The 11,456-nt window shown below is 39.8% G+C and overlaps 1 protein-coding gene across 1 annotated transcript in view; it reads left to right on the forward strand.

The window, feature by feature from the left end:
• Positions 1–11,456, forward strand: part of LOC136885668 (uncharacterized) — a 28,137-nt gene that overhangs the window by 10,983 nt on the left and 5,698 nt on the right. Inside the window, exons 4-6 of the mRNA XM_068230303.1 lie at positions 30–1,016; positions 3,252–3,431; positions 10,725–10,877. Coding sequence (XP_068086404.1) covers positions 30–1,016; positions 3,252–3,431; positions 10,725–10,877 — 1,320 coding nt within the window. The remainder of the gene's footprint in view (positions 1–29; positions 1,017–3,251; positions 3,432–10,724; positions 10,878–11,456) is intronic.

The following is an 11,456-nucleotide window of genomic DNA, read 5'->3' on the forward strand; positions in this document are numbered from 1 at the left end:
TGAATCCTTCTTCAAGAACAAATTGATGAACTGTAAAAATGTCTGGCTTCATCGGGCCTGCCTTGCCTCCCCATCTGAAAAGTTCTAGCGAAGAAGTAGAGGACCCTCGCAGTACCAAGGATGCCGGCGACCAGGTCGGTCATCGCACAGCTCCTGTGAAACGTAAGTCGTCGTCCACTAGCTCCAGAGCAGACACAGAAGATGAGAACGGTTCTGTCCTTATACTAACGGCTGACATGTCAGATGAACTGTTCTGTGATGAAGAAGAGGAAGAATCGTACGGACCGGCCTTGCCTCCAAAATTAGAGAAGAACCGTGATCTTCATTCAAAAAGGTCAAAGGTGCGTGCAAACAAAAAGTTAAAATCTACATCACAGAACAGGAGGACTGTTAGCAGTGATGAGGAGGATGCCAGCTCAAATAGTGAAAATGAAACTAGGAAATCAATCGGACCAGCTTTGCCTTCGAGGTTGAAGTCTGCTGTACATAGTGTAAAGCCAAGCAGTGAAAAGTGTTCAAGTTCCAGTAGTGAAAAGTGTATAGGACCAACTTTACCCCCTGAGTTATTAAAACAACGTAGTGTAGACGACGTAGATGAAGGTGATTCGTCCAATCTCTTCGGACCAGCATTGCCTCCAAAGCTGCAAGATAGTGTTGTTGATTCTTCTGATGAAAAGGCTAGTGAACAGGCAATTGTCAAGGGTGATGAAGGAGAAGACAAGTATCTGGGGCCTGCGTTACCTCCTGGGTTCAAGGTCAAAGGGGCGATTGAACCAGAGGAAGATAAACGTAGCTATATTGGACCTGCATTGCCACCAGGCTTCAAGTTACCTGCACAGAACAAGTCGGACAGCCCAAACCCTGGCGAAGAGCCTGTCTCCAGTAAGAATGACGATGCCAGCTCAGACAGTGAAGGTGAAACCGTGGGACCCCAGCTGGAATTTGATGCTACCAGTCAAGCTCAACGGCAATTAGAACTGAGAGCAAGAAGGTTGAGGCATGATATTGTATCCAAGGTAAGAATGAAAGTATTATAAGTAATATTTCCATTACTGGGATAGTGTAGGAAATAACTTAATGAAGGTGCCAGTACAGAGAGATTTGTTAAGAAGGAAGCCATACTTTCCAATGATGTAACTTAAAAGCTTTTCAGTCTGTTGAACACACAAGTTAAATATATCAGTGTAAGATACAAGGAATAAAAATTCACACTATTAAAAAATGAATGGTTCCTGGTGTAGGAGGTCAACTCCTGGACTAAACTATGTTTACTTCGGTCTGTTTGCTTTACGGGAGTGAAAGCTGGGTGGACTCAGGATATCTTATTTATAAGTTAGAAGTAACAGACATGAAAGTAGCGAGAATGATTGCTGGTACAAACAGATGGGAACAATGGCAGGAGGGTACTCGGAATGAGGCAAAAAAAAAAAAGCTAAGTTAGGAATGAACTTCATGAATGAAGCTGTATGCATAAACCAGCTTCGGTGGTGGGATCGTGTGAGACGAATGGAGGAGGATAGATTACCTAGGAGAATAATGGACTCTGTTATGGAAGGTAAGAGAAGTAGAGGGAGACCAAGACGATGGTTAGACTCAGTTTCCAACAATTTAAAGATAAGAGGTATACAACTAAACGAGGGCACAGAACTAGTTACAAATAGAGGATTGTGGTGGCGATTGGTAAATTCACAGAGGCTTGCAGACTGAACGCTGAAAGGCATAACAGTCTATAATGATGTATGTTAAACAAAGAATGACATGTTTCGTTCTTGAAAGAACGTCAACAGATTCTATCAAATTACAGTGGAATATTTATAAATGTATAGATATTTATGTTTATTCCTGTTTAAATACCTAGGAACTTGAATCTGGAACGTATCTTAATGAAGTCCTGCTTTATCTCCACTCCATCATATACGGCATAGATATATATATTTTTTTATTTTTTTTCAAACAAGAAATCAACAAACAAATGTTTCGCATTCACTTAAACCTAAGTAATTACTGACACCCGACGCAGTTTTTGTGGTAAAGAAAACACACAATTTTCAAGGGAAATTCATTTTTTGTTTACTCAAAATAATGGCCATTGGCTTCTTCACACTTCACCCATCTTTCAGGTAAAATTATAAATACCCTGCCAGAAAAACTGCTTGTCTCTTGCAGCAAACCATTCGCTGAGCCATTTTGCAACTTCCTGGAAATTGGTGACTTGCTGCTCTTCAAGCACATGCCCTATTGATATGAAGAGGTGATAGACGGCGCCAGGTCGGGGAAGTACAGTGGGTGCAGAAGGCTCATTCAAGCGATGGTTTTGGTTTTGCTGTGTGAGACGGAAATTGTCGTGTAACAGAATCACGTTGCCATGTCTTCTGGCCCATTCCGATCGTCTTTCGATCAATGCATTATTTAAATTGATAATTTGTTGGTGATAGCGTTGTCCATTAATGATTTCGGTGGGCTACTAGAGTTCATTATACACGATACCGCTCCGGTCACACCAGACACAAAGCATGGTCTTCTTGCCAAAGCAATTTGTCGAAACCATGTCTCACATGTTCTAATCGATGGAGCGTGTTCTCCATATGTTTCTACCACCAAACGATGACTTTCCACAGCTGTTTTCTTTTGATTAAATAAGGACAGCAATGCATGCCGCAAATGTTCTTTTTCAGGCACAAACATCGACATGATCACTAAACGATACAACACAGGCGCTAGTGTTTGGCGGACTCAACTTTTGTGTGTTGGTAGATTAATGTCAGACAGGCAAACTGACGTATGTGTCAAATTCATACGCTGCGTACTGTTCTCTGGCGCCATCTCTTAGTGAAACCAGAAAAGACTTATGCATACACCTGATATGTTAAAAATGAAGCAGTCAAAAAATGCTAGTGGAGACAAAGCAGGATTTCTTAAGATAAGTTCCAGATTTCACGTTCCTAAGTATTTAAACAGAAATAAATATAAATACACGTATACATTTATAAACATTTGAGTGTGATTTGATAGAACCTGATGATGTTCTTTTAAGAATAAAGACATGGCGACTGTACCAAATGTTTTCTTTTTCAGTCATTTTATAAATTTATTATTCAAAATATGTTTTGGCAGACTGAAGAACCTAACCGTTATTTTATTTTTTTAAATATTTTGATCTGCACTATTTAGCGTAACAACATTATTACTCTTCTTTTCATCAGTGGTCGTAATAAGTTAATGTGTAATATTGCATCTACATGAAATTTCAGGACAGTTCAACTGACACGGAACAGAAGCGTGAAAGCTGGATGTTGGAACTGCCTCCCGAGAAGGCAGTCGATCTTGGTCTCGGACCAAGACAGTTCCGGAAACGAGAGAGGATGGATCCTGGTGACAGATCTGTGTGGACGGACACTCCTGCTGACAGAATGAAGAAGAAGCTGGATCCAGTAAGTTTCATTAAACACTCGCAAATTTTGAAGGGTCCTTTTTCCTGTTTACATTTGCAAGACTTATTGAGGGCTGTGAAACCAGAACGGTATCGTCACTTGCTTCTCACTAGTATGGCTGCAGTTTGATTCCTAGTCAAGAAATGGTGTTTGTTTGTTTTTTGTTTTTTTTTAAATGAAAGGTTGAAGATTTGATTCCACATAAAACTAGAGGTCTGGTGAATGGTGCTGTCTCCCCACAAACAATTGTTGACCATCATTGAGTAGGTTATACTAGAACAGGCTTTCACAGACGATGTCAAGTAACAAGCTTTGGTTCTTTTCAGAGCTATTAGGCCATGACACACCATAATAATTAATTTATTTCTTCATCGTCTTTCGTTTTGGCAGACTATGGACAACATTAATTTGAATTTAGCTTCATCTGTTTCTGGGCTTTGATCCTCGTCCAGTTCCCCTTCATCCTTCACTCTGCAATCTCCTCCTTTCTTCTGTCCATGGTGCTTGGATACAGCATTTAACTTTTTCTTGAAGACTCTTGATGGCCCTGATCCTCGACTTGTAAGCATCCTTGTTGCTGATCTCCGTTCATTGTATTCCCATTTCTTCTAGATCGCTCTTCACCTCCTGGTACCGGTGCACTGCAGTTTTCCTGATCTCAAAAAATCTTATTATCTGATTGGCCAGTCAGTCTTCCCAGGTTCATTCTGTAGATATGTCCAAAAAACATGGCTCTCCTCTTCCGGATGGTATCTGAGATCTTTTCCATCTTGAGATATAATTCTTGGTTTCCTTTCTTTCTGTATGATCCATTCTCTGCTCTTTGGGGTCCCAGTATCTTCCTCAGAATCTTTCTCTCCACTAGTTCTAACTTCTTGACCAATCCTGTTTTTATCAGGTTCAAATTTTCAGGTGCATGCATATAAAGCCTCCGGGCGGATCACTGTCTGGTAGTGTCTGCGTTTTGCATTGATCGAGATATTGATTGATTGATTGATCGATTGATTGATTTGTTTATTTATTGTACGACATAAACAAAAGCATGCCAGATACAGATACATTAATATTTACAAATTCGCAGGGGCACACGAAAAGGCAGGCTGATATCTTGAAGTCTAAACCCATCCTATGGTTACGGATGTTGGCAATAGGAAATCCGACAGATTTGCTTGATATGCTTTTCTTTAACATTCAAACACAATATGGTGAACTGATTGTGAGGGAGCACCGCACTCACATTGGGGAGAAGGAATTTTACCCCATTTAAAGAGTGATTCAGCACAGATTCCATGGTTAGTCCAAATCCTAATGAGAACAGCCCACATTCTTCTTCGTGGGTCAAAACCAGGTACAGGCGTAGTTCCAATGAAGTCACTCCAAACTTGAAGGTTGGTGTCGGTATTCCATTCGTTTTTACATAAGACATTCAGTACAAAATGGTTTTCATAAAAAATTTTAGCATAGTTGATTGGTGGATGTCTAGATTTCATCCGGCTCCTACTCAGACCAGAGATACCACAATGAATAGGAAGAGCTGGGCTATTCTCAAATCAGAGCAACTTTCCTGCATGGGTGTAGTAAGTCCACTGATAAGTCTGATGGTGTTAAGGAGTTGTTCAGCCATAATGCAGTACAATATTCAACTGCAGAAAAGACAAGACCTAATGCAGAACACGTCAGAGTTATTTAAAATCAAATCAACCACTATTGATCTGCATGTAGGGCAGTCACCCAGGTGGCAAATTCCCTATCTGTTGTTTTCGTATCCTTTTCTTAAATTATTTCAAAGAAATTGAAAATTTACTGAACAACTCCCTTGGTAAGTTATTCCAATCCCTAACTCCCCTTCCTATAAATGAATAGTTGCCCCAATTTGTCCTCTTGAATTGCAGCTTTATCTTCATATTGTGATCTTTCCTACTTTTAAAGACACCACTCATAGCTATTCGTCTACTAATGTCATTCCACGCCATCTCTCCACTAACAGCTCGGAACATACCACTTATCGTAATCTATAACCTTCATCTCCATGTTGACGAACTACACAATTAGAAATAGCAAAGGATTTCCACCTATCAATACTTATTTATTGCACTTTCCTATTTCTAACATACCACTTAGTCGAGCAGCTCGTCTCCTTTCTCCCAAGTCTTCCCAGCCCAAACTTTGCAAAATATTTGTAACGCTACTCTTTTGTCGGAAATCACCCAGAACAAATCAAGCTGCTTTTCTTTGCATTTTTTCCAGTTCTTGAATCAAGTAATTCTGGTGAGGGTCCCTTACACTGGAACCATACTCTAGTTGAGGTCTCGCCAGAGACTTATATGCCCTCTCCTTTACATCCTTACTACAACCCCTAAATACCCTCTTAACCATGTGCAGAGATCTGTACCTTTTATTTACAACCCCATTTATGTGATTACCTCAATGAAGGTCTTCCCTTATATTAACACGTAGGTACTTACAATGACCCCCAAAAGGAACTTTCACCCCATCAATGCTCTAATTAAAACCGAGAGAACTTTTCCTATTTGTGAAACTCATAACCTGACTTTTAACTCCGTTTTTCATCATACCATTATTGCAGAAGCACTGCAAGTAGTACCACAAACCCTGTGCAGGATATTATTCCTTCCTTCTAATTTTGGCAGCTGTGTTTTCAAGATGTTTTTTGGAAGATAATGTATGGCCCAGGGTGACACAGGCCATGATCCCTGATAAGTAACAAATGGAGACATTTTTCCTGTTTTGTATGTCTCATAACATGGTGGTTGTACCCTGAATGTGGCACCACTGTTGGATGTTCCACGCCCGGGTAATCTTCTTCAGCCACATTCAAGTTTCCCTTCTATCATCAGTTGTATCAGGTCTAGAATAAAAGATGGAGAGCAGTGACTTACTATGCAAGAACAACACAAGAGTGAGTGTTCTGTCTTTCTCACCAACTATTGTGCTAAAATTCTGTTTCGGGTCATTCCAGTTATAGTTCTGTTTTCTTCTTCTTCCACATACTTATCTTTATTGAACGCTGCATGCATGAATTTGACAACTTTTGTTACCGTAATAGTTCACTACTTCGTTCTATTCAACCTTGAGAAATTCTCCCTGCTTCAGTCAGTATTAATTGTGGAAACTTACGAATAATGTATTTTATCTTCATCATAAGAAGCACAAATTTTACTTTAAAGAAAAGATTTTAAAGTGTGATTATTGTAACTTGAAGAAACAGTGGGTATATATTCTATTTTTAAGACTGCAATTTTATGGCTCAGATTTTGTTCTAAGCATCTTTTAAAATGTACTCAGTGCATACTCATTTGATTCTAGGACTTAAAAAGTTGTACTGTACTACATCGTTGTTCTTATTATAAGAAGTTGCTTTCCGTCGCACCGACACAGATAGGTCTTATGGCGACAGTGGGACAGGAAAGGGCTAGGAGCGGGAAGGAAGCAGCCATTGCCTTAATTAAGGTACAACCCCAGCATTTTCCTGGTGTGAAAATGGGAAACCACAGAAAACCATCTTCAGGGCTGCTGACAATGGGGTACGAGCCCACTATCTCCCGAATACTGGATACTGGCTGCACTTAAGCGACTGCACCTATCGAGCTCAGTGGATCGTTGTCAGTATCTGTTATGTGTATTTTAATTTAAACTGTATGAAGCAGCTAAAGTAGGAGATGAAACATGTACCGCATATTTTTTAAAATATAATTAATCGCTAAGAGTGATGAAAAGTTGTATTGATTGGGTGGAAATCCTCAAATATCTATATATTCTGAATATTCAAAGTCAATACAGAACAACAATGAAATTTATAACTTGGAATTACCGTGTAGGACCGCATGAGTAGAGAACACACAAGAGAAAGATATGGGTGGAAATCATTATTCTAATCTTCACTCACAAAAACTGCAGCCAAAAAGTTTGCACCCACGTCTTTCTCTTGTGTGTTCTCTACCCAAGCGGTCTTACATGGTAAGTGTTCGCTCTCCACCTGTTTCCTAGACTTATATATATCTTGCTCCTGCTAGCATTTTTACCTGAACGTGCATCGTTTTATGTTAGGCCTTTCAGGAGATACTGTCCTGTGTTTTGCGAGAGGTAACACTTCACATGATTTCTTGTTGGCGATTCATCTGCATTTCAGAGGAAGCGGTTAGTTCATCGACAAAGCCTCTAGTGTCCATCATTGGACAGCATAAAGCAGCACCAATAACATACAGTGTATATGCAGATGCACTCCGTGCATAATTTCTTTCCTGGAATTTAGCGAAGGAAAAACTTGGGTGCGTACATTATTTGAAATAATATTGGTACCACTTTGCCTTCAGTGAGTGAGTGTTGATGTCCACTCTCCTGATGAAGCTGGAAAGCAGAAACGAGCTCGTCAGGGGCTGAGAAGAGATGGATGTACAAGAACTGGGATTGTTGAGGAGAGAGCCAATGTGGAGATTGTTCTTTTGTGTTTTCCTATGTGTCCTTGTGCCCTCATTCTGTTTCTCCTTCTTCTTATATTGACCTGCCGTATGTTGCTCTTATTTTATGTTCCTTTACACATTCGTCATCATCATCATCTGGAAAATTTTCCAACCACAGGCTGGTTCTGCTTGGAACATAAGCCTTTCTAGTGTTTTCTGTCCATCCGCCACTTCTATTTTGTCACTGTTGTCCAGTTCCCTCCTCTTGCTTCGATGCTCTTCTTTACACCTGTCCCTCGGTCTTCTTCTAGGTCTCCTTCCCTTCAACTCCATTTCTACAGTTTTCTTGGCATTCTCTTAACATGTCCATACCACTGCAGCCTTGATTTTTCTATCTTTTCCTGTAGGACATTTACCATTTCCCGAACTCCCTCATTTCTTACTCTGTCCATTCTTGTTAAACCTCTGAAACTTCATTCCCACTGCTTATATTCTACTTTCATCCCTCTCCTTCATCACCCATGTTTCTGATCCATATGTCAATATTGGCACAAAATAAGCCTTACAGATAATTCCTATACATCTCTGTGGTACATCCCTGTTCTATATCAGTCCCACTCTTAAAGAATCCATTTGCACACCTTCCTCTTTCATTGATTTCCACCCTGTTTCCTCCATTTTCTTCAATTACACTTCCCAGGTATTTGAATCTTTAAGCTCTTTTCAACTGCTCCCTTCCTAATGTCATGCCATTATACACTCAGTTCTTGTTTCGTGTTGTTACTAGCACTTCACTCTTTTGTGCTGAGAATTTCATTCCTTAAGACAACACAACTTCCTCCCATACATTTAGCTGTTCTTGCACTTCACTCTCACTGTTTCTCTGTATTAGAAGATCATCTGCAAATAACACTGCTTTCATTCTTCTCTCCCTGGTGTATTGTATCAACCATCACCACTACAAATCTTTATATATGACTTTGTTTACGGTTTCTTCTGATCAGCTTCACATTCTATGATATTCTTCTTTGGGTTGAACACTGCCATCGTCTTGAAGTCTTAAAAAAAAGATAAGTCTACTCATCACGGACATAGATATGCATGTCAGTCTGTTGTTTCTGAAAGTATTTATCTGAAATGTAGCACTATACGGGTGTGAAATATCGACACTAACTGCAACAGAAAGAAGGGGAATAGAAGCCCTTGAAATGTACTGTTACAGAAGGTTAGATGGGTCAGTCGGATCGCAAACAGAGAAGTATTGGACAGAGTAGTTGTAAGAGTACAATTTGATGATATTTGGCTTGAGGAAGAAATAGGTTGGTTGGACACCTTCCGAGACATGCAGAAGTAATTTATTTAGCTTTGGAGGGAAGCATACTGGGTAGAAATGGCCGAGGGATATTAAGGGATCAGTATGATAGATTAGAAAAGATGTAGAATGTGATAGTTATGTAGCAATGAAGAGAATAGGGTGGTGCGGAAAACTATATCGACCCAGGCTAACTGGGTAAATACCTTTACCCCTTCCCAATGTCAGCCGCTTATAATCGTCAAGGTAATTATTTGCAAGTTCTGTGTACCGCTTGTAAGCAGCATCCAATTTCATATATTTATTACGGATTGCGTCAACCGCTTATACACGTCAGAAGTTTATAGATTCTTCTGATCTGACATCTGTTGGCCTTAGTTTGCAACAAAGTACTACATTTTATTTCGATGGAACATCGTATTCCATGTAGAATTCATGTGGCCATGCACATGTTTTCCGTGTGGTCAGGAGTCGAAGCAACAGGGCTTCTGCTCTAAAACCCCAATTGTAAACAACAAGGTAATTTTGCAGTGGTATTGAGTGAATACTCTTGCTTTCCGATGAAAGTGAAGACGAAAGCGACAGTCATTCTTCCGAATCGAGTGATGAATTCCACGACGACGAGACACGAATGTGAAGAAATTGAAAACATTCAGGCTGACTGGTTTACGTTTGGAGGGCTGCGCAACAGATTAGATTTTAGGAGGGATAGTGGGATTCTGTTAACTTTGGGGATAATTCTGAACCATTAACAACATTTGTACATTTTCTTAGTGACCAAAAAATCTGAAGTAAACTGAATTGTGCAACACATGGAAAGTTAATGCTCAGTTAAGGGGTTAATGTATCCACTATCTGCTCAGAACGTCGAGGAGTGACAAATGGGTTTTTACTCAAGTTGTAACGAGGTGTTATGTGTGATGATCTTGGTGAAAACAGAGAACTGGCAGGTTCAATCAGTAGGGCTGGGCAGTCCGTAGCGAGAAGGTTGGTGAGATGGATTGGAGAACTATATCAGACCCGTCCAAGATTGGTGACGATAAGCTGCCTGGGAAGACTGAGCACCTCAGATTTAGCAGGGGTATGTCAGTCACTTTGATAAGGAATACTGAAAAGTACTCTAAACAACAGTGTCCACCTGGATGAAGATCTTAATATCACGTAGCTAGCACCTTGCATAAGACATATCTGTGTTGGTGCGACATAAAGCAAAAAAAAAAAAAAAAATGGGGCATAGTGGGTCTGAACCCCACTGTTGGCAGCTTTGAAGATGGTTTTCCATGGTTTCCCATTTTCACATCAGGCAAATGTTGGCGCTGTACCTTAATCGAATCCATGGTAGCTTCCTTCCTACTCTTATCCCTTTCCTGTATCATCGTCGCCATAAGACCTATCTGTTTCACTGTGACATAAAACAAAATTTTAAAAAAAAAAAAAAAAGAAACACCTTAATACCATAAAAGCTTCAACTCTAATACTTTTCCTTTCTTGCCTCTTCAAACAGTTATAATCACTTTTCTGTAAGAGTAACTCAGCCTTGCTGTCCCATTTTGTTTCCAGAAACCATCGGAGCCTGACAGAGCACAGCTCTCGATGCAGGCTGTGCAAGAACGAGACGAAGTCATGGATAAATTGGCTGAGAAGCATTCAAGTAAGAGAGGTGCCCAGTCCTTGCTGGAAATGCATCAGGAGAAACTCAAGAAGAAAAAGAAGGTAAGGATTGAGACGTCGAGGTAGAATTGTAAAATGCTGATAAGATTTAGAAGTGCAGACCATCTTCATTACATATGTATTTAGACTTTATGTTTGCTCTAAGCACTATCCTTAAAGAGTATAATATTTCAAGGTTTCATTGAATTATGTCATTACATAGCTATAAACTCCTGCTGAGGTATTAGTACCACTGCCTCCAAATTCTGTCCAATCATTAAGCAGTCATAGCTATACGAAACTAGAACTTTTAGATTTAATTAATTTTTATTAATCATGATATGTAATGAACTACTGTACATAAACACTCTCAATGCATTTCAGAAGGAACCTTGCCTTTCTTCATCAGGAGAAAACAGAAAAATAAAACATGACACATCAAAGGTTGCCAGGAAAAAGCAACTAAGAACTTAAAATGCTGCCCTAGGATGTAATACGGATGCCATTTTAGCCCCATGCTCAATGAATGGCAACAGTAAAGCATCATTTTCTAATGGTTCTGATAATAGGTAGTCATGATTAACTGAGGTTGTAGCCTGTATCGCAATTGAAATTATCTGGGTGTTTACGTATTTCAACCGC

Source organism: Anabrus simplex, chromosome 14, assembly GCF_040414725.1.
Source record: "Anabrus simplex isolate iqAnaSimp1 chromosome 14, ASM4041472v1, whole genome shotgun sequence".
Taxonomy (NCBI): domain Eukaryota; kingdom Metazoa; phylum Arthropoda; class Insecta; order Orthoptera; family Tettigoniidae; genus Anabrus; species Anabrus simplex.